This window comes from Xiphophorus hellerii, chromosome 22 (assembly GCF_003331165.1).
Source record: "Xiphophorus hellerii strain 12219 chromosome 22, Xiphophorus_hellerii-4.1, whole genome shotgun sequence".
Lineage (NCBI taxonomy): Eukaryota > Metazoa > Chordata > Actinopteri > Cyprinodontiformes > Poeciliidae > Xiphophorus > Xiphophorus hellerii.
The window spans coordinates 146176-173916 of NC_045693.1; the positions used below are offsets into that span (position 1 = coordinate 146176).

At 49.2% G+C, this 27741-nt stretch overlaps 3 protein-coding genes across 6 annotated transcripts; 1 reads left to right on the forward strand and 2 right to left on the reverse strand.

The window, feature by feature from the left end:
• Window positions 1–548: 548 nt before the first annotated feature.
• Window positions 549–11527, reverse strand: LOC116713350 (nuclear factor NF-kappa-B p100 subunit-like). Its single transcript, XM_032553493.1, is given in 26 exon segments — window positions 549–1007; window positions 1769–1880; window positions 1959–2128; window positions 2195–2273; window positions 2341–2504; window positions 2587–2689; window positions 2765–2934; window positions 3004–3211; window positions 3419–3533; window positions 3602–3743; window positions 3817–4002; window positions 4217–4348; window positions 4420–4558; window positions 6268–6356; window positions 6434–6538; window positions 6606–6758; window positions 6864–6976; window positions 7055–7206; window positions 7291–7389; window positions 8717–8746; window positions 8748–8758; window positions 9186–9261; window positions 9336–9378; window positions 10276–10343; window positions 11095–11209; window positions 11328–11527. Coding segments are annotated over 26 exon segments (3048 nt in total). The 3' UTR covers window positions 549–933.
• A 1713-nt stretch (window positions 11528–13240) lies between these two features.
• On the reverse strand, window positions 13241–19949 carry LOC116712913 (glutamate dehydrogenase, mitochondrial-like). Its single transcript, XM_032552806.1, has 13 exons — window positions 19466–19949; window positions 18863–18943; window positions 18734–18789; window positions 16876–16939; window positions 16678–16772; window positions 16422–16601; window positions 16208–16345; window positions 16000–16137; window positions 15429–15509; window positions 15198–15321; window positions 15035–15126; window positions 14311–14373; window positions 13241–14199 (listed from the first exon to the last, which is right to left on the reverse strand). Exons 1-13 carry the CDS (start codon window positions 19857–19859, stop codon window positions 14080–14082), a joined length of 1626 nt encoding a protein of 541 aa, XP_032408697.1. The 5' UTR covers window positions 19860–19949; the 3' UTR covers window positions 13241–14079.
• LOC116712904 (shieldin complex subunit 2-like) lies at window positions 16946–26943 on the forward strand. Of its 4 annotated transcripts, none has more exons than XM_032552786.1 (13): window positions 19980–20100; window positions 20374–20525; window positions 21478–21663; window positions 21834–22522; window positions 22680–22830; window positions 22910–23011; window positions 23155–23349; window positions 23916–24062; window positions 24198–24407; window positions 24502–24745; window positions 25016–25131; window positions 25198–25412; window positions 26898–26943. In XM_032552786.1, the coding sequence occupies exons 3-12, from the start codon at window positions 21486–21488 to the stop codon at window positions 25371–25373; spliced, it is 2208 nt and encodes a 735-aa protein (XP_032408677.1). In that variant the 5' UTR covers window positions 19980–20100; window positions 20374–20525; window positions 21478–21485; the 3' UTR covers window positions 25374–25412; window positions 26898–26943. The 4 variants fall into 4 exon arrangements, with proteins under 4 accessions (XP_032408680.1, XP_032408677.1, XP_032408678.1 ...); XM_032552788.1 differs by having other exon boundaries at window positions 20014–20137; XM_032552789.1 differs by lacking the exons at window positions 19980–20100; window positions 20374–20525 and adding an exon at window positions 16946–18709 and having other exon boundaries at window positions 21594–21663.
• Window positions 26944–27741: the final 798 nt, after the last annotated feature.

Sequence of the window (27741 nt, forward strand, 5' to 3'; positions counted from 1 at the left end):
TTTAATTTCAACATAAAAATTCTTAATTTTAGTTTTTTTTTACGTTCTGATTTTTTTTCTTGTTTTGGAAACGGGAGAAATTTTTGATTCTTTTGCTCTGATTTTACCTGCAGAGATCTTCTATTCACAGCGAGGCACACTCTGCTGGCTAAATGGGATTAGAAATCTGATTATCAGCTGGTCTAAAACCAGTTTATTATTCCAGTTTAGAAATAATAAACTTCAGCCAGGTCAGAAAAACGACCAGATTACCTCAAACGCCTCTTCATGAACAGCGTCAGAGGTCAAAGGTCAGCTGATTTCTGTCTCCTGTAGTAAAGGATTGGTGTAATTATGAGAGATGGCCAGTAGGGGGAGCTCTGCTCAGAGTTTCTGTCCTCTGGACTGGAAGTTCTGATGTTTCCAGAACCCGTTTCCCTCCCGGAGGTTCTGAAGAGGACCGGTCCACAGCTGGACAAGCCTGTCCATGTCCAGCCACAGCGCCTCCTGCAGGTCAGATACTGACAGCTCAGCTTCCCTTCCTACCAACCTGAAAGACGCGCCGCCCCTTTAAATCTCCACAGTTTAACAGCATTTATTCTCAAAGGAAACATTTTATCGATTTTTACAACATTAAACATGATTTTGGCATCATTGGTCTTCTACACCTGACGGGTGAGTCAACAAGGTGCGGTGCTGCATTCAAACACCCCACAGAAACCAGGAAATTCCAGTTTTAGTCTCAGTTTTATGATTTGAAGACGAATGAAGCCGAAGGACATTAAAATATAAATAAAAGTCAAAGTTCCAGTTTCTGCTGAATCAGCTCAGGATGAAGATGATGATGAAGGGAGTGGTGTTGATCTGTTTTGCAGCGTTTCTGTCTCCTCCAGCAGAACAAACTCGTCTTCATCAGCTGATCCTTCCTCAGCTGTCAGATGACACCACTGCTGCTCATTGATTGGTCATCTCCTCCTCCTGCTGCTCCTCCATTGGCTGGCTGCTGAAGCCGCTGTCCACTGTGGCGTCTGATTGGACAAAGACCAGGAAGTAAGGAACATTTCTCAGATCAGATCAATTTTTCTAAGAAGAACATCGCTGCCTCAGCAAGACTCAGGTTTTAAAGATGACATCACTTCCTGTTTCAGAAACCTGGTTCTGGTTCATTTTAACAACTAGAATTTATTTATATTTAATTGCTGTTGACAGTTTTGAACCTCTGCTGGACGCTGCTGCAGCCTTTATTGGTTCTGAAAATGGAAATAATTAATTTTCAAAGCATGCTAATGCTATCAATGCTAATGTATAGCTAATAAATGTGATTAAATTAAAAATAACATTTCAGCAGGTTTTAAACTTATTTTTAATCAAAGTTTTAAAAAAGAAAAATAGTGTTTTTATTTTGAAATTCTGATGTTTCTATTGGCTGGAAGCAGAAAATGATCAGAATTTACAGAAAGAAAAGCTTAAAAACAATAATCGGCGTAATGTTTCACTGAGATAAACCGACTTTTATTGACTTTGAATTTTAAACATTCTAGCACTAAACTGTCTAACTGATGATAGCTAATGCTTGTAGTGCTAATGTTAGCACAGTCAGCGCTGTAGTTTAACATGACGATGGGATATGGACCTCCTGCAGCTAACTCCACCCATGCTAACCCTGCAGCTGGTCGCTCCTTAGCGGAACCAGTCTGGGTCTCAACAGGTCAGTACCTGGACTCAGTCTGAACATCATTCTGTGCCGTTTGGTTCTGGTTCTGTTTGGGTTCTGACCCGTCAGACCTACCTGAGCTGTGCTTGTCGTCTCGCAGCTCCGTGTTCCTCAGCAGCCGGACTCCCTCCGTCAGACCCAGAGCCTGCAGTGCCTCCACCAGGCCTTCAACCGGACCTCCACCCAGCTGCAGCACAGAGACACACAGGTGGTGAACGGGCCAGAACCGGGTCAGTCAGAACCGGGTCAGGACCGGGTGGGGTACCTTGTAGTGCTGCAGCAGGTGCTGGCAGGGCGTGTCGCTGTCCTCGTACAGGTGCGTCAGCGTCATCATGCCCAGCTTCTCGGCCAGCTTCATCCAGGGAACGTCGCCGACGCTCAGCACCGCCACCAGCCGGCTCAGTGTCTCCTCGTCCAATCCCGACCGCTCGCCGTCTGCGGCAGCCAAACGTTAGGCGGGGTCACATGACACAGGTTACCTGCACAGGTGGGGGCACCGACCTTCGCTGCCGGTCCGGATCTTTTTGTCGGCGTGGCAACTGGGCTTCGGGCTCCGCTTGGCGGTCAGCAGGTTCCTCACCTGGAGGGACAGCGGCAGGTGAGACACGCCCACAGCCCCGCCCCGCCGCCGGCGCTGCGGCTCTTACCTTCTGACAGGTGGCCAGGTCCAGGGGGGTGTGGCCTCTGGCCCGCCTCTTCCGGCTGATGATTGGCTGCTCGTCGTCTCCTCTGACTGGTTCGTCCGGCTCCGCCTCCTCGTCTGACGAGCCAAAGTACAGCGGCTCGTCGTTCTCCATGTTCTTATCGGCACCTGAAAACAAGACGCCCACAGGTCACCTGGTGCAGCTGGACAGGTGAACCTGATCCTCCAGGTGAACCTGGTGTTCCCTCACCTGCAGCGATCAGCATGGAGCAGAGCGTGGGGAAGCCCAGGCTGGCCGCCAGGTGCAGAGGCGTGTTTCCTCCGAAGGTGCAGGTGTTGACGTCGGCCTTCAGCTGCAGAGCAGACGTGGCGTTAGCAGGTGGAGCCCAGGTAGAAACGAGCCCCGCCCCTTCCTGTCGGCTGCTTACCTCAGTGATGAGCGTGCAGGCCACTTTGAACAGGTTCTCTCTGACGGCCAGGTGCAGCGGCGTGTTCCCGCTCTTCAGCTCGGCGGCGTTGATCTTGGCTCCGCCCTCTACCAGCAGGCGGAGGCAGCGCTCGCCGTCCCTCCTGACGGCCAGGTGAAGCGGCTGCAGACCTGCGGACACACAGCTACAGCTCAGCTCCTCGCCGACGAGCCAGGGTCAGCGCAGGCTCCGCCCCTCACCGTGGTAGTCCGGCGTGTTCACCAGGTGTGCGTGGCGCTCTCCCAGGTGGGCCAGCAGGAGGCGCAGCGTGGCCGTGTCTCCGGCCAGCGCAGCCAGGTGAAGCGGGCTGCGGCCATCTTTGTCCACCAGGGTGGGGTCGGCCCCCGCCCGCAGCAGCACCTCCGCTACCTTCAGCTGCCGCGTGATGACCGCCAGGTGGAGCGGCGTCTGAGGAGTGGGCGGAGTCAGGACATCAGCTGGCCACCAGGCCTAGCACAGTTGAGTAGCTAGCATAGCTAGATTAGCATAGGTAGCAGAACGTAACTAGTGTAGCTAATGTGGCTGGAATAGAAAGTGTAGCCTAGCTATCCTAGCATAACATAGGTGCCCTAGATTAGCCTAGAGTAGTTAGCCTAGCCTAGCGTAGCAGGCTACCTGCTGCAGGTGGTTGCAGGTGTTGAGCACGGCATGCTGCTGGCTGCTCAGCAGCGTCTGGATCAGCTGCTGGATGACGGCCGTCTGCTGGTGGATGATGGCCAGGTGCAGCGGCCTGGTGGGACACTGCCAGTTAGACCGGTCCGTCCGGACCAGAACCGGTACACATGTGGTGGGACTCACGTGTCTCCGTTGGCATCCTGGATGCCACACAGGTGTCTCTGCAGCGCCAGCAGGACGCGGGCGTCTCCGGTGCTGCAGTACTGCAGCAGGGCGGCGGCCGTCTGCCGGGCGCTCTGCGACACCTGGCTGCTGAGGGAGGCGGCTGGGAGACACGGACCGGGTCAGAACCAGAACCACGGAACAGAACCTGCAACGTTCTGGTGCTGCACACTCACCGATCCGAAGCAGCTGCTGCTGCACAGCCGAGCCTGGCGGGCCCTCAACCTGCTGGGGGGCGGAGCCTGAAGCCGGAGGGGCGGAGCCTGACATCTGGGCTCCTCCCCCTGAGGTGAAGCCTGTGAAGGCTCCGGTGTAGAAAGCTCCGCCTCCTGGCCCTCCGTTCATCTGGGAGAACTGGAAACCTGGAGAGAGACGAGCCGTTAGAGACACCAGAACCAGAACAGAACCAGAACCTCGCCAGGTCCAAGCACTCAACACTCGGATCCCAAACGGTTCTGTTTCCTTCCTGTTTGGGTTCTGGAAGGTTCCTCTGAGTTTGTCCCACTCTGGGAATTAAATTAATCCTGAAGTGTTCTGATTCTGGTTCTGGTTCTGATCCGTCTCTCTGGGCCGCACCTGGTCCTCCGGGTCCTCCCGGTCCTGATCCGAAGCCGCCGGCGCCGGGCCCTCCGTCGCGCCCTCGCCCTCCTCTCCAGGAGTCATAGTGCGGCAGCGGCTTCTGCTTCTTCCTCTGGACTTCCTCTTTGTCTGAAACACAGCAGGCGTCACGGAAGCGCTGAGGCGGAGCCTGGTCTCCATGGTAACCGGGTCGGACTCACCTTGGACCTGCGGGACGTAGGTGAACTGCTTGGGGTCGCTGCTGTCGCCGGCCTTCTTGCGGCGCAGCTGCAGGAAGACGGTGACGGGCCGCTCGATCTCGGCGTTGTGGTACGGCGGCGTCTTGAACACGATGGCGTACTGCAGACAGGAAGTGACGCGCGTCACCGTGCTGGTTTGACCTCTGACCTTTACAGGTTCTGGTCTGAGGTGAAGGCCCGGTCCCAGCGCGCCCTGCGCCTCTGTGACGTGTGAACTCAGTCAAAGTCACATCAGGTTCAGGATCGGGGGAATTTTGCCATATTTCCAAAATACAGATTCAAATGTTCTAATATTTAATTATCAGTTTTCCATTTGACGTGATTTTTACCATAAATCTGTTTTATGCAGCTAAAAGTTAGTTTGGTATAAAGTGGTGATAATAACAAAGATCAAGTTCAGGACAAACATATATAATATATAGAAAATAATAAAAATGTCTGATGTTACATGAGAAAAATAAAAAGACTAATGAAACTAAAATGTCCTTTAAATGAACTATGAATGTTATTAATAAATTGTGACTTTTCATGCATGTTTTTAGAAAGTTTTCAAAAGTGGATATTATGCAATAAATCTATTCCATCTTTAAGCTTTAATATAATAAAATTTGGTCTAACAGGGGATGAAGAGTTAAATTATGATCAATTTAATCCTCTGGCCTCCATTTTTAAAGTGAAATAATTAAATCAATTCACAAAAGCCCAATTTTTTACCAACATGTTAATATCTTCATTTAAGATTTTAAATTTGTCTTTATTTGTGACGTTTTGTTTTTCTTTCCTCAGTTTGTGATTATTCTTTTTATTTCTTCTTTTTTCTGCTCAGTTTATCAAATCAAACTTTTTATTGTTGTCATGATATTTTCTTTGAATTTTCTATAAAAACAACCAAACATTTCCATAAATCCGCCTTTTAACTCAAAACGTCACATGCAGCTATGAATTGTGGGTAATATACACTGTGACCTTTAACCTTCAACATGAACCAGGGAGGGAGTTCAGGTGTTCTGGGTTAAACCCGGTTCTGTTTATCCGGGTCACAGGAAGTGGATCAGAACCCGACCCGGTTGTGGTTCTGATCCACTATCCAGTTTAACTTTCAGGGGTTTTCCAGGTTTCCCCCCAGAAGTCGAACGGTCTGATGGTTCTGGTTCTGACCCGGTCAAACATTCAGAAGCTTCTGGACCCAACCAGGTTCTCCTTCCTGGTTTCCGACCAATCAGAGCCCAGAGCCTCTCTCTCCTCTGGTCTTAGTTGAAAAGGATTCAACTAAGACTTTCAAAGTAAAGCTCACAGAGTCTTTTCAGAGTAAGAGTCTATTGCTGTCAGCATAGAGGAGGAAGTGAAGGAGTCCGTTTCCAGGAAATGATCAGAGATCATGTGACACTGATCAGCTCTTCGTTCTGTACGGAGCTCTGCTGGGGCCATAAAGCTGTTTAAAAAATTCAACTGAATAAAACTGAAAACTAAAAATAAGCAAATTTTTTAAGGTTAAGTTTTTAAACATTTCTATTTCTCACTGTTTAAAAATTATTTTTCAGTTTGAAAAATGTTTTTCGTTTACAAATAATTTTTAAGGTCCTTTTTATTTCAATATAATTATCAGATTACATTTTTTCCAATTTAAATTTGTTTTGTTAAATTTTTCTTCAGGTTCAATTTTTTTTGTGTTTCAAAATTATTTTTCAGTTTCAGTCTTTTTTTCAGGTGCATAATTTTTTAAATTTCAAATATTTTATAGTTTGAACTGTTTTCCAGTTTCAGAAATGTTTTTTGAGCCCCGTGTAGCTCCGTAGCTCCAGTTCTGACCTGCTTGTGGACGTCGGTCGGAGAGAAGTCCCCGAAGGCCTCCCAGCATCCTTCCTCGTCTTCCTCATAGAAACGGATCTCGATGTCGTCTGAGGAGACGGACAGGTGAGCCTCAGAGAGACGGGTCACTGGTCGACCAACGACCCGAAGACGAAGCGTCCCTCACCTTTCTGGACTTTGTCACACAGCAGGAAGATCTCGTCTCCTCCCAGCACCGATCCGCACGTCTTGTCCATGCGCGAGATCTTCAGGTTGGATGCATTGGGAGACTCTGCAGGGAAAAGGGGTCAGAATGTGGCCAGCAGGGGGCGCCGTGTGAGTGTGTGTGTGAGGCTCACTGCTGTCGTAGATGGGGTTGGACACCACGGGTTTGAGCGCCCTGGTGAAGCCGCCGTTGCTGTCCTGCAGGAAGGCGGTGAAGCGAAGACGGACGATGTTCAGGTCCATGACTTTCCCCAGCTCCTTGGCCTCCTTCAAGATGGACTCGCCGTCTGCAGGGACACAGGGGACAAACAGGCCGGGACCAGGACCTCAGGTCAGCCTGGGGACAGTCCAGGTGTGTGTGTGTGTGTGTGTGTGTGTCCAGGTGTGTGTACCTGTGAGCGAACAGTGAGTTCCTTTCTGTCTCCGCCTCTCGTCTCGGAGCCGTCGGGTCAGAACCTCGACCACGCCCTTCTTGGTCACGTGGAGGATTCCCAGGTTGCTGAACCTGCAGGAAGTGACATCATCACTGCAGCTGTGAGCGCTTATTAGCAGGCTGTGGTTCTGTTTGGGTTCTGGTACTGACGAGGCGGTCAGGTCGTTGGGTCCGATGTCCAGGCTGCAGGTCCCGTTCTCGTTGCAGTGGCGTCCCACCAGGCTGTGAGCGTGGACCCGGGCCGGGTCGGTGTGGGTCACCAGCTGGACCTCCACCCGGGCGTGGCCCACGTAGTTGTTGATCTGTGGACCAGAACGTCGCCAGCGTCAACAGAACCGGAACCAGAACCGGAGAGGAGCACAGACTGGTTCTGATTGGCTGCTCACCTTCACGGTCGGGTAAGTCCGCCGGTTCTTCTCGCTGGACGCCCCCGGCAACCCGCCGTGGGACGGGCCCTCGCACTCGTAACGGAACCGGAACCCTCTCTGCAACGGCAGAACCAGAACTGGGTCAGAGCAGAACCGGGTCCAAACCAGAACCAGCCCCAACCTAACCCCACTGAGCATGGGCTGCAGGCTGAGTCATGTGACCTGCATCACTTCCTGTTAGTAAATGACTGTTGGACTAACAGGAAGTGACACGCTAACGGCCGGAGGGGGAATCACCTGTTCCCCTGGAATTCCCACCTGAACGGTTTTCTGTCCCCAGAGTTTTCCAGCTTCACTCTGAGGTTCTAACAGCAGAACTTTATAATTTATTTACACATTTGATTAAATCTGAACATAAACATCCTGGAAACACGAACAGATCTGATCACTTCCTGCTCTGTAGTTTTAGACAAGTCCTCTCCAGGCGGCCAAGTTTCTCATTATTTTAATCTTAATCTGTGATTTCAGAGTCTAAATAATATTTTATCAGATAAATAAACTGAATATTTGTGTCTAAAACTAAAAATAATCTGTGAACTCTTTATTCTAGACAGTCACGATGTCCAAGAGAGAAATAATGACGTCGTCAGCATCACGACTGAAATACAGAAACAGGTGTGGGCCGAACAGCCATGAGGAACCCCAGAAACACAGCCTGAGGTATGGAAGGCAAGTAGGGACAAAATTCAATAAATAAATACACTAACTAAATCCTAAATAACATAACTAAAAACATAAAACAATTTAAAAGGCAAATGTGTTAAGAACATATTTTAAACCTATAATGAGTTTAACATTATATTTCCAGAAAGCTTCTGTATGGAGGGCCAAAAGAGACAAAGTTTATTAATTAATACATCACTAATTAAATGTACATAAATAGGTTTATGTTTAAATTAATCAGTGGACAATAAATGTATTAAATATGTAAATAAATCATTAAAATAAAAACAGATCCACATTAGCCCCGCCCCTCCATGTTTCTGGTTTGACAGCTCAAATCATTTCATGGCGACGCTGCAGGAACCAAACAATAATTAAATGAAATCGCTAAAAATAAATGAAATTAATTATCTGCAGCATTAAAATAAGTTTTTATTTTAATGATTTAATGAATTTATCCTAAAGTCTCAAGGTTCGGATTCTGTTTCAAAAATTTAAATTGTTTTGTTATTAGCTGTTAAACATAGCTTCAGGGGTCAAAGGTCAAACAACCCGAAGGTTCTTCTTCCTGTTTCTGGTCATCGTTACAGAGGTTCTGATTAACCGGGTCAGAATTATTTTGTTGGACTAAAGGCTGTAAAAGGTTCTGGAACCGGACCACAGGTCTGAGTTCAGACAGAACCAGAACCAGCAGGTTCTGCTTGTTGCGGGTCGGACTCACCTGTTTGGGTTCCTCAATGATCTGGATGTACTGGACCGTGAGCTGCAACACAGAACAGAACCGGGTCAGAACCACTGACTGACCGACAGTTTCCCTGAAGCTCCTCTAGAAGGTTCTGGACTCCCTGGTTCTGGGTCGGCCACCGGACCCCTGGAGGTTCTGGGACGTGTTCTGGAATGGGTTGGACCGGCGGGTTCCAGGTATTAGAGAAGGGTTCTAGAAAAGTATGCTGGGTACCGGGGCTGTGGTTCTGACCCGGAACGACCTGACACATAGAACCAGAACCAGAGAGCAGATCTGGTACCAGCAGCCAGTGGGTCCGGTACCAGAGAGAGAGGGATGTGAAGGGTTCTGGGAGCTACTCCCTGTGGAAAGCCACGACTCCACTGACCCGGTCCAGTTGATTCTGTTCTGGTCTGCCGGGCCTGCAGTATGTTTAGTGGGCGGGGCTAAAGCCGGAGCAGCTCACCTGTCTCAGGTATGTACGGCTCCGTCTTGATCTCCATCGGAGGAATGAAGTCATAGGGGAGGAAGTTTACTAACTGCTGCAGAAGAAGAGACATCAGATCAGAACCATCAGAACCCGATCAGAACCTCCAGATGTCAGACAGGAACTCACCATGTTGTCGTCTCCGTAGCTCACGAACTGAGGTTCAGTCATCCTGCAGCAGGAGCACAGTAAGACACCGAGTGAGTGAGTGAGTGTGTGTGTGTGTTTGGGTGTGTGCATCCGTGTGTGTGTGTGTGTGTTCTGGGTCGACCCGGCAGAACCGCCTCAGATCCAAATAAAAGCTAACAAACAGAGGCTCCCCCTCCCCCGCCTGTTTCAGTCACTTCCTGGAAGCCGACTACAGGAAAACCCCCAGAATCCCACAGCAGAAAGGGGCGGGGCTTCCAGCCTGCTGATGATGTCATACTGCTGCTATGGCAACCAGAGAGGCAAGCAGGAAGAGCCAAAACCATTATGAGAACCAGAACCAGGGGGACAGAACCTCCAGGCCTGATGATGATGAAGGAACATAGCGAGGAAGAGGAGACACCAGCCTGCAGCCAAAACCAGAACCAGAACCAGAACCTCCAGCAGTCAGAAGCAGACCCGGCGTTCTGTGTTCATCTACTTCCTGTCTGGTGGTTTTTTTGACTTCCTTTGACTGTCTCTCAGAGAAAAACCCGGCTGCCTGTGAGTCAGAACCAACCCAAGGCCCGGTTCCCCAGCGCCGGGACGGCCCCCAGCGTGGCGCCAGCCAATCAGAGCGCAACGGGAGGACAGAAACCTGAAGGGGGAAGTCGGCAGGAATCCACGGCGGGAGATTTTACTGATGGTTTCTGTGAAACCCGTTGCCGTGGCAACGCCTCTGCAGCATGCCGCAACCTCTGGTGACCCGGTTCTGGAGATCCAGGAAGGTTCTGGTTCTGGACCAAACGGCAGTCATGATGCTGACCTCAGGTTGGTCACATGGCGCTCTACTGAGCATGCTCAGTCCAGTGTTGCTGTAGGACCAGCAGTACCCGGGGGGGTTCTGGAGGTTCTGACCCAGGTCGTTGTGATGAAGACGTACCTGAGCGCTCCGGCCATGTCTGGAGGTGAGGAAGAGGAGGACCGGATCTTCCTCCTGCCGGGTTTTTCCTGCAGAACACAAACAGACATGATGAGAGTCAGGAGATCGGATCACCACCGGCCCAGAACCTCCTCTGAACCCGATAGGACCATCAGCTGCTCAGCAGGTCCAGAACCTCTAGAACCTCCTGGTCCAGCCTGGAGCCAGAACCAATCAGAACCTGGACCACACTTGGACCAGAACCAGAACCACCATCCCAAAGGCCAGGCAGGCTCTACAGCTCAACCGGGTCATGGAGAACCTTCTGCTGGTTCAGGACTTCCTTTTACTCCCAGATTTCAAAGTAAAAGCATTCCACAATAAAAACATCCGGAAAATATCAGCATATTTATGATAAAAACCTGAATTATTTTAAATTATTTTACGGAAGAACTATCACAGACATCAAATCACGAAGCCATGTAAAATTAAAATCGATCATTAATCGATGTGATTTCGTCATTTTCCCAGAACCTCTTGAGAACGGAACCAGGATTACTGAAACCCAGCTTAAACCAGTAAACATTAGCTGACCCCGTTTAAACGGGTTTGGCGCCAGTAGAACCGGGCTTCTTTCATCCGAACCAGTGATACTTTAACTTCAGCTTCGGTTCGGATAACTACCGAACTTTGAAGGTGGATTCAACGGATTTTGAGCCTGGCCTCGCGTTTTAGCTCAGATTTAGACTCCAATTTAAACCCGTCCGGACTGTTTTGGCCCAGTTAGAACCCAGTTGGTTCCGTTAGAACCGTTTAGCAGTAAAAAATGTGAGTTTTTACCTGGTTTCTTTCTTCGCTCTGACTGTCCGCTTCTGTTCGCAAAAACTCCCGAACTGAACCCAGAAGCGTCAAACTGGCGCACGAGGAGGACGGGGGACTTCCGGTTCGGAATTTTCAAAATCAAACCTGCGACGTGTTTGTGTTTCTGCGCAGCTTCTTGTCTGCTGCTCGTTTGAGTAGCAGGTGTAGGACAGCTGGTGTCCCCCTGCTGTCCTCCAGGGACACTGTCCCACCTCCTGCTATGGTTCCCGGGGATGGGTTTGCTCCTCCGCCGGGCCTCCGGTTCTCCAGAATTTTGCTGAAGAACCGTTCTGTTGGTTCTGCTGAGTTGGACCGGAGACACATGGACGACAGAGGACCTGCAGGACTCGTTCTGGACACCGCTGTCCTTCAGGGACTCAAACAGTAAAGTAATTTCCTGAAGTTCGGCCATTTTTACTGATTTTATTTTGAAACAACAAACAGGATCGGAAGTGCCTGTCCCACTCGTTTGCTCCGGCTTGACGCAGCTCAGAGCCGTTGTCATGGTGACCTCAGGCTGTCAGTGGAGTCGGAAATCCCCGAACCTGAAGGGGAATTCCGGAGCCTCGGCAGGAACACGGACATCTAATTGGTGGAAACATAAGGTTAAGTCCCGCCCCCGAAGAAACGGCCAGTGGAGAAAACGATCAAAATAAGCATCATAAACGGGATTTATGGTAAATCAGTAGAAAACAAATAGATTTTTATACTTTTCTGCAGTAATTCAAATTAAACTCTTCACGTTTAAAGACAGTGCTCCAAAGATTTTAATTAAAACGAACAAACAAAATTGATGCATTTAAAGCTTATTTTATTCTGAGAAAAATCCTGATTGCTTCAGTTTAAACACGTCGCAGACTTTCAAAGGCTATAGTTACGTAACAAAATGAGAGAAAACAACCGGAAGAGGTTTATTTGTGCTTTATTTAACTTCCTGTTCTCACAAAAAGCTAAACCAACCCCTGAAGACGGAAGAGCAGCTTCAGTTAAAGCAGGCAGATCAGAAAAATAATCATTTTTCACGCAGCATAAACAGACTGCCTCAAGCTTTCACAAGGCGCCGACAGGGGGCGCCACCTGCGTTTGCATAGATTATTACAGAGAAACGGAACGTTCAGAAACAGAAGAAATGAACGGAACTTAAGATCCGGATCAGAAAAATAAAAAGACTTTCCGTCCACAGAGGACCTGAACCTGAGGGAGAATTTAATAGATGAATAATTTTACAGATTTGCAGCAGATTGCGTTATTACCTGACCTTTACCAGCTACATTCATTTTAAATCTTAAAAGATTTTATTTGTTTAGGTTGTTTACAATCAAATTAAATATCTTCAATAACACAAAGCTGATTAAGATATAAATATAGAAGTAATGAACAGAAGTTCAGTGATTTCATAATTCTCCATTCATTTAATTTCATTTTACAAACATTTTATACACTAAATTTAAGACTCAGAGCCGGCCCAAGGCATGTGCAATTAAGGTCATATTCAACTGCTGTTATGTGGATTTCTCTCTTATTTATTTCAGAATTGTACATTTTTATTATTTTATAGAACTTTTTAATTTGTCTATGAAAGATGTGAATGTAATTTCGTTTTATTTTGTAACAGTTTAATCACATTTTACACATCTATTCAAAAAACTAAAGACGTTGTTTGAATATTACTTATTAATATCCCACAATTAAGCACCACTCGTCTTTTCAAAATGCTAATTATAATGTTGATTTTTAGACGTTAAAAATCCATCCATCCATTTTCTAACACCTTGTCCCTAATGGGGTCAGGAGGAGCTGCTGCCTCTCCAGCTACGTTCCGGGCGAGAGGCGGGGTCACCTGGACAGGTCACCAGTCTGTCGCCGGGCAACACAGAGACACACACACACACACACACCTAGGGAGAATTTAGAGACCAATTAACCTGACTGTCATGTTTCTGGACTGTGTGAGGAAGCTGGAGAACCGGACAGAACCCACCAGGGAGAACATGCAGAAAGACCCCTGGCCGGGAATCGAACCCAGAACCTTCTTGCTGCAAGGTAACAGCTCTACCGACTGCTCCACTGTGCAGCCCTACGTTAAAAATCAACCTCCATAATAATAACAGTATGATGACAGCCAGTTATAAATGATGCTAAACGCTCCATGTAGCCTAGAAATGATGACGTTTGGGTGTTGACATGTTGGTCTGGGGCCCCAAGAGAAGATCTGCTCAGGGCCCCAAAAAGGCTTGGGCTGGCCCTGGAAAATCACTTTGGTAAAGTTGATTATTTCTACAAAACAAAAATAAATCTGTTTTCAGACGATTCTGAAAACAAAATCTAGTTTTATGTTAAATTGTTAAATATTTTGTTGCAGCTTTTCAGGGCGATCTTTGGTCAAAACACATTCATGATCAGACAGCTGGGAACCCGGTTCTGGTTCTGGTCAGGTTCTGTCCTCTACTGGAAAGGTTCAAGAGGTTTTGGATTTGATATTGGTACCAGAACCGGGCCTGAGAGTTTTGGGTCGGTTTGTTGAATCTAAGCAGCAGAATTTAAATTGGAGGAAAGAGAACCATCTGGAGTCAAGAACCCGACCAGAACCAGAACCTTTAACCGGGTTGATAAAGTAACAGAAATGTAAACGAGGTGTATGAAAACATGGGACCAGAACCATGTGGAGGTCCAGTAGAACCAGTCAGTGGTTCTGACCCAGTCCATCTGACTGCAGCAGAACTTTCATTCTGCCAGGGGGCTTTTATTTTGGAAGGAACTTCCTGGTTCTGTCCATCAGCACAACCTGTAGTTGGAGTCAGGGCGTTCCTTGATCCGGCCCGGTCCACATGGTTCTGATCCGTCTGAAGGCCTCAGTGCGAGGTGGCTCTGCGGTCCGGTGGGCTGTGAGGAAGAGGAGCGATGAAGCAGCAGGAGCGCCAAGGGAGGCGGGTAGCGTCTGGAACCGGAACCGGAACCAGAACCTTATGTGAAGATGAGCCCAGAATCACGGTACACCTTGAAGATCTTCTCGATGGCGTTGACGTACGCTGCCGTCCGCAGGTCCAGACCCAGCTGGTACCGGCTGGCCGTCTGCATGATTTGCTGCAGGAAACAAGACTTTCAGAATAAAAGCTCCAGCCACCAGGGGGCGCTGTGACTCAAATGATGCAGCTGCTCATATTGTGTGTGTGTGTGTGTGTGTGTGTGTGTCACCCTGGCAGAGCGCTCCATGGTGTAGGCCAGGCCCGAGTGGACGATGTCCTTCTCAGACGCTCCCTGCAGCAGAACAGGAAGGTCAGCACTGAGGAAGAGGAGGACGACGAAGATGTTTGTCTCTCCCTGAGGTCCAGGTCTCAGCCAATCAGAGGCGGTTAGGGGCGAGGCTCCCCTCTGATTGGCTGTGGTAAAGCTGTTCCTGTATGTGGGAGGGACTTTGTGCTGTACCACCAGGTTCCTGTGTGTGGCGCTGCTGAGACCTGAACCGTTCACTGCAGCTGACCGAGAGACTGCTGGTGTGTTCAGAGCCGACACACTTCATACGGGGTGTAAATACTTTATACGGGGTGTAAATACTTTATACGGGGTGTGAATACTTTATACGGGGTGTGAATACTTTGTACAGGGTGTGAATACTTTATACGGGGTGTAAATACTCCATGCGGGGTGTAAATACTTTATACGGGGTGTGAATACTTCATACGGGGTGTGAATACTTTATACGGGGTGTGAATACTTTATACGGGGTGTAAATACTCCATGCGGGGTGTAAATACTTTATACGGGGTGTGAATACTTCATACGGGGTGTGAATACTTTATACGGGGTGTAAATACTTCATACGGGGTGTGAATACTTCATACGGGGTGTAAATACTTTATACGGGGTGTGAATACTTTATACGGGGTGTAAATACTTTATACGGGGTGTAAATACTTACGGAGATCCGGGCCTGGAACTCCGATGTGGGAACGACTGGAATGGAGCCGTTCAGTTTCCCAAATTTCCTCTCCAGACTCTCCTGGACGGACACTGAGGAGAAACGGGCCGGTCAGAACCAGAACCACCATGACGATGGTGATGATGAAGAGCGCGGCACTGACTCAGCAGGTGGTAGTTCGAATCCCTCTCGTACTTGAAGGTGAGCCGGCCGTAGCTCACGTGGTTCAGGTTCTTCAGCCACTCAAAGTACGAGACGGTGACGCCCCCCGCGTTCAGGTACATGTCCTGGGTACGACACCGCAGCTCAGACCAGAACCAGAACCAAAAACCAGAACAGAACCAGACCAGAACCAGAACCAAAAACCAAAACAGAACCAGAAGCCCCCACTGACCGGGATCACCAGAATGTCCCTCTCCAGGAAGATCCGATCCGCCTCAGGCGTGGTCGGCCCGTTGGCTCCTTCTGCAATGATCTGTCAGAACCAGAGAGAAACCGGGTCAGAACCAGAGAAACCAGGCAGTATATTTGTCAGGGAAACATTTGGATCTGACCCAGAGGAACAGCTGACCTCCAGCGTCAGACGGGTTTATCAGAACTCCAACAGAACCTCCAGTGAACCGCTGACTAACCAGAACCAGGCCCGGTCCAAAGCCAGCCGGTCGTTTTAAAACCATTCATTTATAAGAAAATCTGATCGTATGAACTCATTTATGAATGAATGAATGACATTGTGAAAACATGAACTCCCATGTTTTTCTCCTGCTAAATAAACCCAAATATTGCTGTTCAGTTTTTACAGTGTAACTTTACAAACAGGATTTGTTTATTTCTTTATGTTTTAATAAAGTGATTTATGAAAAACAGGAAAAAACATCATTTCCCTTTGAAAACAGGAAACCTGCCAGCTACAGAGTCCAGATGGACCAGAACCTGGTCGACCTGTGGCCCGGTTCTGCCGGTACCTTGGCCTTGACGCGGTGCGCGTTGCGCCGCGTCAGCTGCTTCTCGCTGGCGGCGGGGATCAGGATGTCGCAGTCGGCCTCCAGCAGGCTGCCTTCGTACGGCGTGGAGTCCGGGAACCCCACGATGGTCCCGTTGGCCTGGAGACGGGGAGCAGCGTTAGGGTGCGGTTCTGGACCGGAGCGCGGCCCGCGGGGGGCGCCGACCCACCAGCTTGTAGTCCTCCAGCTGCTTGGGGTCGATGCCGCGCGGGTTCCAGATGCTGCCGTCCATCTCGGCCACGCCCACACACCTGGCGCCGAAGCGGTGCAGGTAGCGCATGCTGTGGAGCCCCACGTTACCGAAGCCCTGCGATCAGAGGAGCAGCCGGTCGGCCCGGAGCGGAGACGCCGGACCCTACCGGGCCGGGCGGCGCCGGCCGTACCTGGATGACGAAGGTCTTGTCCCGGACGCCCGGCGCCAGCCCGACCCGGTTCATGAAGGACGCGTCGTTGATGAAGTTCTCGATGCCGTGGAAAACACCGCGGCCCGTCGCCGAGATCCGGCCGTGGATCCCGCCCTGGCTGATGGGCTTCCCCGTCACGCAGGCGTGGGCGTTGATGTCCTGAGGAGGATCAGACGGGTCAGAACCAGAACCAGGGTCGGGTCAGATGGGCCAGTTGGTTCCGGCTCAGACTCACGTTGTGTCCCGTGGTCGTGGCGAAGGTATCGGCGATCCACGACATCTCCCGCTCCCCGGTGCTCATGTCCGGAGCCGGAACGTCGATTCCGGGCCCTGTAGAACCACACGGAGGGTCAGAACCAGCCGGGTCCGACAGAACCACAGGCCCTGGCTGTGAGGTGGGCGGGGCTTATGAACAGGAAGTTGGTTTCCTCACCGATGAATCCCTTCTTGGCGAGCTCGATGGTGAACCGCCTGGTGATTTTCTCCAGCTCAGTGTCCTGGAAACACAGATTGGACCAGAGGAAGTTCTGAATGGTTCTGGTCCAGATGAACCCGTCCAGAACCCTGATTAAGACGTCCTGTTGGTCTGTAACTAACACCTCATCATTTAGCAACGATTAAATCGATTAAGCTAATCAAAAATTGGCTCATTCTGCAGATTTTTATTTGATAAATAATTAAATTCCCTTTATTGCTTTAAATGCAGTAACATGATTCCATTTGATCTGTGGATGAATTATTGATTAACTGATTAATAAGTGGAATCAAAGGTGATTAATAGATTTTTTCCAGAATATGAAACTAAAAATGTTTTTAAATTAAATGTTTCTTGTTCAGTTTTGGGTTTTTTGTTCTTTCATCTTCAGAGTCTCTATCGATCACTGATCGATCACTGATCGATCGATGATCGATTTTAATATCTGACTCTGCTCTGCTGCGGCGCCCCCTGCTGTGCGTCTGATCCACTGAACCGGTCCGATGGGTTTATTCAGTGTCTCCACAGTTGAACCGGTTGGACTGGACCAGAACCGGGCCGTTCTGATCCAGACACGCCTTTGTTTAGCTTGTGGGCGGTCCGGTTCTGTTCTGGTTCTGAAGAAAGATTCTCCATCTGACTACAGCTGGTACCACTGAGCTGGAGTCCAGAACCAGTTCAGAACCTCCAGGTCGGTTCTGTTTCACCTTCTGACCCAACGAGACTTCATTTAATAATAATAATGATAATAACGGGCTGCACAGTGGTGCAGTGGGTCGCACTGTTGCTTTGAAGGTTTTGGGTTCGATTCCTGGCCCGGGTCTTTCTCCATGTTCTCCCTGTTCATGGTGGTTCTGTCCGGTTCTCCGGGTTCCTCCCAGTCCAGAAACATGACTGTCAGGTCAGTTGGTCTCTAAATTCTCCCAAGGTGCGTGTGTGTGTGTGTGTGTGTGTGTGTGTCTGGTTTGTCCTGTCTGTCTCTGTGTGCGATGGACTGGCGACCCGTCCAGGTGACCGGACCGAACCGAGTCCAGGCGACCCGTCCAGGTGACCGGACCGAGTCCAGGTGTTTCCTCTTTGTTCTTTGTTTCTGGTTCTGTTCGTTTTGGATTCGATTGAACATTTATTTCACTTTCTTTAATATTTAAGTTTAAATTGAGTAAAAACTTCTGGATAAACGATGTTTTGGTTATTAGACTCTCCAACAGTTTCATCCATCAGGCTGTGAGGATGCTGAATTCCCTCCCCTCAGCATCAAAGCGGCCAAGAAGATGAAGAAGAAGAAGAAACCCAGAACCTTGCACAACTGCCCTCCCTCCTAACATAGAGGGCAAATTCAGCATTTAAACTCTGCACTTCTGCCACTTTTTTTTATCTGTATATCTCCATATACTTATATATAAACATATACATTCTCAGTTGTAAAACTTTTTACGCTATATGTCTAGTTATTGTACATCTATTTATTAATTGTTTAGGATAATTTTAGTTAGACTGTGTCTTTTATTGTTACTCAGTGTTAGTAACGCCCTGTCTTGTATCACTGTGGGATAGTGAGAAACGTCATTTCGATTCCCTTGTATGTCTGGACATGTAAGAGGAATTGACAATAAAGCTGATTGATTGATTGATTGATTGATTGATAAAACATAAAAACTGATACAAATTAATTAATAATCATAGCCTGGTTCTGTTTCCGGTCCAGAACCGACCCAGACTCCGGTCTGTAACGTCCGTTTGATTGAAAAACACCAGAACATGAATGGTACCGGCCCGGTTCTGTCAGAACTCGGTTTTGTAGCTTGGACCTGCTCACCGTGTAGTTCTTGGTGTTGATCTTCACTCCAGCTTTGGCTCCACCAAACGGAACATCTGGAACAGCAGGCGGTTCTGGTTAGGCCCGGTTCAGGTCCGGTCTGCGTGTGTGTGTGTGTGTGGTACCGACCCACGATGGCGCACTTGTAGGTCATCAGGGAGGCGAGAGCCTTGACCTCGTCCACCGACACCTCTGTGCTGTACCGGATCCCTGAAACAGAACCAGAACCGGGTTCTACTGGAACCAGAACCAGACTGAGACGTTAAACATTTCCATCCCTCCTTTGACCTGCTGGTTCTGGACTCTGTCCCGGCTGACCCGGTACCTTTAGGCTGAACGGTACCAGCCTACAGGTACTGGTTCTGATTGGTCTGTTTGGGTTTTAATACACAGGACTCAGAACCAGAACCAGGCCAGACTGGACCGGACCCAGTGGTTCTGCTGGTCCTTCCTGTTTTTTTCAGTGTTAATTTATTCTTTCATTTTGACCGTAAAATAATTAAACGTGTAACAATAACAATAAACCCGATCATACAGAATTATGTCCATATTTAAAACAAATCTGAATTTTTCAGGATGAATTTAACCAGAAGCAGGGATTATTTATCATCATCATCATCATCATTATTATTAATAATTATATTTCCTCCTCCTGCAGCAGGTACCGGCTGGACTCTGCTGTGTCTGCTCTACATGCTGACTCGGTTCGGTCCGGTTGGGTTCGGCTCTCACCTCCCTTGCAGGGCGTCCGGTGCTGGCTGTGCTGAGCCCGGTAGCCCTCGATCACCTCCCACTCGCCGCTCTCCCTCCTGATCGGGAAGCAGACGCTCAGGACGTGGTTACACGGCTTGATGATCCGCAGGATCCCGCTGACTCTCTTCCGCTTCTGCTCCGGGGTTTCCCGGGTCCTCAGGTCCTCCACCAGCTTGTCCTCCACGATCGCGGCTCCGCGGTCGAAGAAGCCCTCCACCATGGTGAAAAAGTTGGGGTCGTCGCCCCGGTCCGCGGCCTGGCTGTAGCCGCGGCGCCGCAGCAGCGAGGCGGACGCCGGCAGCGCCGAGTCGGCGGCGGAGGCCAGGAGACCACCCGCTCCCCGGGTCAGCAGTTCTCCCAGGTTGCGGTACATTTTGCGGGTGAGCTGGTGGAAGGAGGTCCAGGAAATGGAGCCGCCGAAGCGGAGAGTCTGTCCCGGCAGCGGCGGCTCCTCCTTCCCGCCGCCCCTTCCTGTCAGCAGCAGCCGCGTGCCAAACAAACGCACGCGATCATTTAAAGGGCGCGCCGGGCGGGAGCTGCTGCGGTTAGCCGTTAGCTTAGCTCAACACGAACAGCAGAAACACAGAGGAAAACTGATCATTACGGCTCAACCAGTGAGTTAATCACACAGATAGAGCAGATATCAGTCTGGTATGAAGGTTTCCATCACGTTTGACTCCTTTAATTAAGTTTTGTTAGCAGCGTAAAATAGTTTAATACTAGCAAGCGTTTAGACCACACGTACTTCCGGGAAAACTTTCAAAACAAATGTTAATTAAATAATAAATCCCAGATGCTGTATAATATTTCAAGCTATGGTTAATTTCAACATTTGGTCTTTAAATGATGTTGTTTACAGTGTTTTCCGCTGTGGGGCGTTTTGACAGGTATATGGCTCTTTGCCCACGGCGACACTCCCTTCAGGATCAACCCACTTAATAACAACACGTTGTCCTGGAGACAGATTCTCCGTGGAGAACATTTCCTGAATGTTTCCCTGCAGCGCATTCCTCCAGCGAGGCTCTGGAGAAGCCTTCAGGTAAAAACGGGGCTGTTAAACCCTTCACCAGTATGCCCAATATGTTGTCTGACCAGTAACAGATCAGTAAACCTGTAAAGTATCAACAAGCAGCAACCATGAAGTTGTATTTACTTTTAAGGAAATGACAAACATTAAAACTATTATCTTAACTTTATTAATCTGAAATGTGACTGATTAGAGAACACAGAAAGAAGCTCAAACTATGAGACAGTCAGGCTGATTTAACCTTTAACCTTCAACCTTTAATCTGCTGTAAAAATACAGCAAAGATTTTTCTTCTTCGCCTCCTTTGGCTGTTTATAGGAACCAGAACAAATGATTGGTCCAGCAGCAAACTGTAACAGTCAGAGTAAAAAGTTTAAACCTCAAATTAAATCCAGATTAGGATATAAGCTGCAGTGTGACGACCCGGTTTGGTTCTGGTTCCGGGTCGGTTCTGATTCTAGAAGCTGTCTGACCCAGCGTTCTCTCCATTGGACCAGTTAAATCTGAGTGTTTATTATAATTCAGCTCAAACTGTATATTGTTTATAATATTCCCTGAATGTGATTGGACTGATTTGTTATGTTCTGTATGAACTGGACCTTTAGTCTCCCAAACAACCTTGAGGTGAACATTTTGTGTGGTTAATAAATAAATGTAGTTATTTTTGTCCTCATATTGCTTCATTTTTATTTATTTTTTGTTAATATTGCCAGCAGTGCAGCATTACGCTGCGGCGCTGCCATCTGCTGGTCAGACTGGGAACTGCAGCAGTCACAGTCCAAAAGGCCCGGTTCTACAAACGCATCAGAACAAAAAACTGGACCTCAGTGTTCCTCTGATGAACCTTGACCTCTTGACCAACCAGAACTAAATAACCAGCTGCTGTCCCTTCAGAATAAAAGCATCCAGCCCAACATGTTTGACCTAATGACCCAAATGGTTCTGGTTCTGTTTGTCTTCTCAGTGGACACCATGCATCAGCGGCCAAAGATCCACATCTTCCTCGGCGCTCCTCCTCCTCCTCCTCCTCCTCCTCCTCCTCCTCCTCCTCCTCCTCATCCTCCTTCACCTGGTATGGAGGAAGAGCGTCCTGCAGGATGGAGACACCTGGAGCTCACCTGGAAGGCGGGCCGTCTCCGACCCGCTGCAGGTGAGGGGGGTTTAATCCCGCTCAGGGATTCAGGAGTTCTTCCTGTGTTCTGTCTGTGCGACCCGACCCGTTCTGGTTCCGTTCTGGAGCAAAATGGACCAGTCACCAAGTGCTGCTGGTTCTTTGGGTCGAACCCAAACGGATCCTGAATGACGATCCTGTTCTTTCAGATGTTCCTGGGAATGAGGATCAGAGTAAGCAGAATCCAACAGAACCGGAACCGGGTCGGGCCACAAGGTCTGCTAGAGGACGATCTGATGGAGGACTGGCGCCTGAAGCTCTGAGGACCGAGGAAGACTCAGATGGTTCTGAGGAGGATCTGTGTTCTGCTTCGGTCCAGGAGTATCTGGACCGCTGTTTCCCTCTAGCTCCACCAGAACCAGAACCAGAGCAGCAGCCTCTGTCCACCAGAACCCAGTTCCTCAGCACCTGGACTCTCAGCCAGGCCCTGATCCTGAAAGGAAGACACGCCGTCCAATCAGCACTCAGCCCAGACGAAGCCCCGCCCATTCCCCCGTCCGGCTCCTCCAGCACCCCGGAGCTGTTCAGCCCGGCCGCCTCGTCTCCTGGAGACTCCATGGAGCTGTTCAGCCACACCTGTCCGGCCTCCAGGGCGGAGCAAGGTGGGGTCGTCGTGGAGGTCGCCGCAGACGGCGTCCTCTGCTCTCAGGAGTCCGACCCCCAGGCGTCCCCCGCATCGCCCCCCTGCAGCAAGAAACCACGACCCTCAGAGGAGTCGACGTCTGCAGCAACAGAGAGCTCCACCTCCACCACCCGTCTGGACAGGTGTGACCAGGTGGGACGCAGGTACTCTGTCCTGGTGGTGGTGGTCCACCCCTGCCATCTGAAGGAGGTCCAGGTGAGTCCAGGTGTCCAACAGGTGAAAAAAACAAATGAAATGTTTGTCCTCTGAGTTTGGAACATTTTCACCATTTTGGTAAAAAATTAAGCCGTGGTTAGCTCTGCGAACTAACAAGCTATCTGATCCGTGTTCTGATCCGTGTTCTGATCCGAAGGTGCGGTCGGGTCCGTCAGCAGGAAGCCGCATTCCTCTGGCCTCCATGGTGGTGACGGACCAATCAGGAGCCGAGATGAAGGTGGTGCTGTGGAGGAGAGCGGCCTTCTGGGTTCTGACCGTGAGTCCTGGAGAGGTTCTGCTCATCACAGGTACACACACACTCTGGTACCAGACCCGAGAGGCCAGTTCTGGTGTCGGTTTGATCTCAGGTGTGTGTTTGTGTTGTAGGGCTGCAGGTGAGCGAGGACAGGTGGAGAGCAGAGACTGTCCTCCAGTCTACCTTCTCCAGCAAACTGCTGAACCTGGGACACGCCTCCACCTCAAAGCCAGGTACTGCAGCAGCCAATCAGCAGCCAGTCAGCAGCCAGTCAGCAGCCAATCAGCAGCCAGTCAGCAGCCAATCAGCAGCCAATCAGCAGCCTCCTTTGCCCAGGTGTGACAAACTCTACCTTTCTCTCTCTCTCTCTCTCCAGTTAGCCAGCAGGTTAGCGCCCGCGCTCTCCGCTCTCTGTGTGGTTTCGTCAGAGTGCGGCGCCCCCTGCTGGTGTCCGTCCCCAGCCGGCCCCAGCAGGATCTGAGCCGGCTCCCTTACGCCACCCTGAGGTCGCTGCGGGTCAACACGCTGGTTCACGCTCTGCTTCGTGTCACGCACTCTCACATCAGCTCAGGTGAGCCTGTCACGCTGGCAGGGGGCGGGGCCAGCGGGACGCATGTTAGCTAAAGCACCTGAGGCAGGTGAGGCTTACAGGTGAAACCTGTTAGTGAGACTTACTGACTCCTAGCAGGTCGCCATGACGGCGGTGCTGCTGGATTCATTCCTGAACAAACATCAACATCATGAAGCAACATGGCCGCCAACTTTACCTCAGGAACTTTGTCCAATTAACAGGAAACTTAAATCATGTTTTCTGATTGGAGTCTTTCACTTATTTTCAGTGTTTTATGTTAAGTTACATCTTGTATTTTTGATCCGACATCTTGGTGGCAGATCATCACAGCAGAAACTTAAAGAAGCATTAATATTATGACTGGGCAGTTATATCATGTTATTACTGAGTTATTACTGTCTTATTACAGTGTTATCACATTACCATGTAGTCATGTTAGTAGCGCGGTTTAATATTATCCTCTTGTCTTATTATTGTGTTATCAGGATATTATGTGTTATTATCATGTTATTATCATGTTATTATCATGTTATGTCCATCCGTGACGGCTCTTATGTTTCTGTCAGAGTGGAGAGACGAGGCCGAGTCTCGGAACCGCTCTGCGGTCCAGATGAAGGCGGTTCTGATGGTGCAGCAGCCGGGCGGACAGCAGGGGGCGCTGCTGCTGTGGGGGGCTGCGATGGACTGGCTGCCTCGCTTCAGTAAACACAAAGGTACAAGGGGTCAAAGGTCACAGAATGACTTAAAGCACAGCTTTATGTGGAACCGGGTGAGCTGGGCACTGGGCTGATCCAGTCTGGGTCAGAACCCTGGACCGGATCAGGAGCTCTGTTCATTTCTGCCCTCAGATGCTGTGTGGGACTTCAGAGTGCTCCTGGTGAGGGAGGGTTTGACCTCTGACCTCTCAGAGCTGCACTCCACCCCCTGGAGCTCGGTCCGGGTTCTGGACCCGACAGACCGCCGGGCGCTGGACTTCCTGCGGGCGTGGCGCCGTCCAGGGCCAAGTGACGCGGCTCTGGAGCTGGATGTGGACACGCTGTTGTCTCAGCAGTACAGCGGTAAGTCGGGCTGGCCCGTCAGAACCGGAACCATATCAGAACTGGGTCAGAACCCTGAGCAGGCTGAAATCGAAGCCTCTTCGTTTTGCTGCAGGTGAGGTGGAGCTCAGAGTCCAGGTGCTCAGCTTCCAGTTCCAGGAGGCTCCGCCCTCCCAGAACCCAGCCCAGCCGGTTCTGGACAGCTCCACGCCGCGGGCCGGCCTCCTGGCGGCGCTGAGCGGTGACATCACCTACACCGGCTGCGGCCGCTGCACCACCGAACTGGACACGGACCGCAACGGGATCTACACGCCGTGCTACGCCTGCCTGCCGCTCACCGCCCTGCGCCGCTTCTACAGGTACCGATGATGTCAGCTGTGATGTCACAGCTGACATCATCGGTACCTGCCACAAACAGCCGTTTGAATAATGTTTTAGCCGCTTAATAATGCTAGGATTAGCATTAGCGTCCACTAATTACCATGTTAAATGAAGTTTAGCATTAGCTTTCACTAATTACTGTTAGCACTGTGCTTTAGCATTAGCATTAGCGTCTGCTAACCACCATGTTCAGTGATGTCAGCGCTGAGAAACATGGCCGACCTGATGACATCACCTCTGTGTTTCAGGCCAGGTGTGTTGACGGTGAGTGGGCGGGGCTCTGCCCACCTGACGGTCCGGGTTCCTCCTGTTCCTCTGCAGAAAATCCTCCAAGCTCCTCCGGACCGACTCCAGCGCAGCGCAGGTGAGACACTCAGGTCGCATGTGAGGTTCTGACCCGGTTCTGACCCGACTCTTTTCCCTCCTCCAGCTCCAGGTTCTCAGATGCGACACGTCCAGGTGGCGGCGGAGAAGCTGCAGGCGCTGCTGGCTCTTCCCAGGAAGTGGGTGGTCATCACGGTGCGGAGCCACTTCCTGTGCGACCAGAACAGCGTTCCCCTCAGTCAGGACTTCACTCTGATGGACCTTCAGGTTCCGACCCGGTGAAGAACCCACCTGGTGGGCGGAGCTTACAGTCTCCTCCAGGTGTGTGGACTGGACCTGCTGCTGGCGGGTTACATGACCCATCAGCAGCAGGTTTATTATTATTACTATTTCTGCATAAATCATTTTATCTGACCTGAGTTCAGATCTTCTGATTATTTAATATTTGTTGAGTTAAAGAAGCTGAAATGAAATAAAGATCAGAATAAATTTTATTAAAACATTTTTATTCCTTAATACATTTTAATATTTGGAAGAGATACAGGAAGAGGAAAAACAGCAGGAGGAGAAAGCCAGGAAGATGATGATGATGATGATGATGATGATGATGATGATGATGATGATGATGATTTCATCAGGATGAAGGTTTCAGTTATTAGACGTTTGTTCTGCCACCTCCACCAGATCATCAAACAGGTCTGAAAATAAATCAGTTATTTCCATAAGCAGGAATAAAAACTAATAAAGAATATTTACTGTTTCTAATTAACACAATAAATCTACTTAATTTATTTTTTTTCAAAGAACTCCATTTTATTTCTGGGGTTCAGCCAATCAGTGTGAAGGAGAATGAAAGCTGCTCCTGATTGGCTGCTTTGTGATCACCAGCCAATGAATGTTAAACAGCTTTAATGTTTTTTCTTTCACATTTCAGAAAAATGACAAAATTTCCACATATAATTTATAGTTTGTTTCTAGAGAAAACAAATGATTTGGTTTTAGTTAAAGTTACGAAGAGCCAATGCAGAAGGTCCAGGAGCCACAGGTTGAGAACCCCTGAAGTAGAACTAGAATAAACAGAGTTTCTAGATGTTTCACGTTTATTTTGCTCATTGAGATGATCTGGGGAATCTGAGGCTCTGCTGTGGCGCCCCCTGCTGGTCAGCCGGAGGCTCTGGTTTAGATTTTATGCTTCAACATTGAGACGGACGTTTCCCTCCAAGGTGAATCACAAAAAACTTTTATTCTTGTAATTAAACAGTTTAGTCCAGATTAGCCAAACTGCAGGTTTGTAATCTAATTAGATTAACACATATGGAAAATGATTAAATAAAAAAATCAAGAACTTAATTTGAAATATGTCAACAATTAAGGATTTTTCTACACCTCTAGTTCATCACCTTTTAAATCTATTTATTGCTGATCATCAGCGGATCCTGTGCAACGATTCAACTGCTGGTACCAGGTTCTGACCGGTCCAGACCCAGAGCTCATCCTGGTTCTGCTGTTTGGTGATCTGGTGAAAAATCAGACCTCAGCTCTGATCTCCATCAGCTTCCTGCTGGATTCGCCTCTAAAACGGCGACAACTTAACCTTCTGCTAGACACTGCGAGACGTTTTAAGTTCCCAGAGGAACTGTGGGAACTTAAAGCACCCAGAGTTTAAAGTTCCCTGGGTTTGACCTCAGGTTGGCAGTTTGAGGCTCTGCTGGAGCAAACTGAGGGCTAAAAATCACAGATTTGGTCTCTGAGAAGCAAAGACCTTCAGAGGATCTCCAGTTTGATGGACTGGTCTGTCCCCTACAGAGACAACCTCAGAGTGTTGGACACCTGAAGACATGCAGGACGTCTGGTGGGTCTGGATCCTCAACACCAGAACCGACTGACGTGTTGGGAGACGGACTGGGAGAGAATCATGGATCTGAGTTACCTGTTCCTCATACATACCTCTTTCAATAACCGCGACAGTCTGGCCTGGGTTTCCCCAGGCCTCTTCACCTCCTCCCATAGCTCCGCCTTCCTCCATAGCTCTGCCTCCTCCCGTGGCTCCGCCTTCCTGCCCCTCAGCGAAGAGGCCTTGGAACCCGCTCTTCTTCAACCCCTTGTCTTCATCATCATCTTTGTGAAAGACCTTTGAAAAAATCCTTTATTCAGCCCCACACACACCCTGCCTGCCTGTGTGTGTGTGTGTGTGTGTGTGTGTGCGTGTGTGTGAGTGAGACAGGCTTCCTGTGTTCAGAACAGAACCAGGCCCGGCCCACTTCAGCAGCATTGACCTCTCTGTTGGTCCGCAGCAAACTTCTGCATCACATTCAACAATCTAGAGATCAATAAAACATTAAATATTAGTAAAAGAATAATAAATAAAACTTTAAAAGAGCTTCAGATTAATAAATGAATAGAAATTAAATAAAAACTCCTCCAGGAATCCTAATAAACCAACCATGAAACCAGTTTAACCAGTAAATCTGGAGCTACGTGAATAAACTACCAGCTGTTCAGAACATTAAGCTGCTGTTGGATCAAAGTGTTGCTGCTATTGACGAGCTGCGTTCAGCGCTCAGGACGTTTATTAATTATTAATATCAGTGACTGTGGAGCAGAAACGCTGCAGCTGGTCCTGAGTAACGTTCAGGATCTTCAGACACGC